The 2,020-nt window shown below is 55.0% G+C and overlaps 1 protein-coding gene across 1 annotated transcript; it reads left to right on the top strand.

Annotated features, from left to right (window-relative positions):
- Window positions 1-851: 851 nt before the first annotated feature.
- LOC149367777 (uncharacterized) lies at window positions 852-1,367 on the top strand. Its single transcript, XM_089575332.1, has one exon. The coding sequence runs from the start codon at window positions 852-854 to the stop codon at window positions 1,365-1,367; it is 516 nt and encodes a 171-aa protein (XP_089431458.1).
- The last annotated feature ends 653 nt before the right edge of the window (window positions 1,368-2,020 follow it).

Genomic DNA, 2,020 nt, shown 5'->3' on the forward strand with positions numbered 1-2,020 from the left:
CATCGGCGTGTCTACATCTGCTTTGGACTGGGAATGTCTGGCCCAGGCTCAGAGCTAGAAGTCCCTAATCTTGAATCCCTGCGTGACCACCCCCATGCCCTCTGTCTGCAGCTCGCCCTTTATCCGCTTGTGCCCGGATTGCTCTGGTGCGACATGTCATCGGCTCTACCGCGTCCATTCATCCCGTAGGCCAGTCGTCGTGCCATTTTTCATTCACTACACGACATCTGCCATCCCAGCGTCAGAGCTACACAGCGCCTCATTACAAAGCGGTACGTCTGGCCAAACATTTACACCGACGTTCGCCAGTGGGCCCGCTTGTGCCTTGCTTGCCAGTCCACCAAAGTGACACGCCATACAAAGTTCAAAACTTCACCAGCGCTGCGACGAGGAACAAGAACAGAGAAGGAAGGACAAGGACAAGCGCTTGTCCTTGTCCTTCCTTCTCTGTTCTTGTTCCTCGTCGCAGCGCTGGTGAAGTTTTGAAGATGTACCAACTAGCTCAAACCACGATTTTGCGCCATACATAGACTCCACCCCAGTCTTTCTTGCCACCTGGTTGTCGTTTTGACATCGTTCATCTTGACTTGGTTGGAACGCACCTTCCTGCTCCCGGTACATTCTCACCATGATCGACCGTTTCACTCGTTGGCCCGAAGCAGCGCCCATTCCGGACATTACTGCGGAAACAGTTGCCAAAGCCTTCGTTTCAGCATGGGTTTCCCGCTTCGGCTGCCCTGGCATTGTTACTACGGATCTCGGCCGCCAGTTCGAATGCATCCTCTTCACTCACCCGTCTGCTCGGCACTAAACACTGCCGCACCACAGCCTGTCATCCCTGTGCCAACGGCATGGTCGAGCGGCTCCATCGTCAGCTCAAGACTTCCCTCACAGCTCGCCTGGATCGCGAGAACTGGGCTCACCACCTTCCTATTGTGCTTCTTGGCCGACGCACCGTTCTTCGTAGTGACCTTGGCTATTCGGTGACCGAACTCGTCTTCGGTGCACCCCTCTGGTTTCCCGGAGACTTGTTCGTTCCTTCGGCTTTGTCGTCTCAGTCCCTGCAGTACCTTCAACGTCTTCAGGACTGCATTCAACGCCTGCGTCCAGTCCCGCCTCGATCATCCGACCATCTGGTCTTTGTGCACCCAGACCTTACGTCCTCGACGTGTGTTTTTCTAAGGCGAGACGCTGTAAAGGTGCCTCTTACCTCCTCATACGACGGCCCGCACCGCGTGCTGAACAAGACGACTAAGCGAGCGACTATCCTGCTGAATGGAAGCGAACAGGTAGTCTCCTTGGATCGCCTCAAACTCGCCTACACGGAGAAACCTCCCCAGGAGCTCCCCTCGGATGTTGCTGGCTAATCGGCCGACTTGCCTGCCACCGAAGCACCCTCATCCCTGCCCCGTCGGCGCGTACATTTCGCCGTTCCGTCTGGGCGGGGGGCCCTGTAGCGCACAGCGACGCTGTAAAGCGGAGGCACTAAGGTCGGCGTTGCCAGCGGACGAAAGAAGAAAATAAAGTTCAACGGCGCATGCTCGATGCGCAAGCACGGCACGGGCTGTTCAGTTCGAGGAGTCTGCTATGCTGGAACTGTTGTTCTGTTGCTGGAACTGTTGCTGTTGTTCTGGTGTCCCGCTGCGATTCCGTAAATTCTCCACATTATCTTCGCTTAACAGCTCTTTTGTATTTATTCCTCACACCACATTTTCCTTTCGCAGTCGATGAGAAGCAAAGGTGCTCCCCAGGTAGCACATTACAGTGGGCCAGTATTAGGACCCCGCTGGCAAATCACGGCCATAATTAGGCCCAGATTTGTCAATGACTGCCCGATATTGGCCGTGCCACTCATTGCCGCATTCAATGGTGGCTATCATTGTCCGTCGCTTTCCTAGTATTGGCTGTACCGTCATTAAAATCCTTCTTATCACGGGCCAGGTTAGCCAGAATTCTCGCACTTTTTGCCACTGCTGGCTATGCAATCCCGGGATCGTCGCTATCACGGGCCGTGTTAGCC

The sequence above is a fragment of the Amblyomma mixtum genome, chromosome 1, assembly GCF_055824585.1.
Source record: "Amblyomma mixtum isolate Tamu chromosome 1, ASM5582458v1, whole genome shotgun sequence".
Classification (NCBI taxonomy): Eukaryota; Metazoa; Arthropoda; class Arachnida; order Ixodida; family Ixodidae; genus Amblyomma; species Amblyomma mixtum.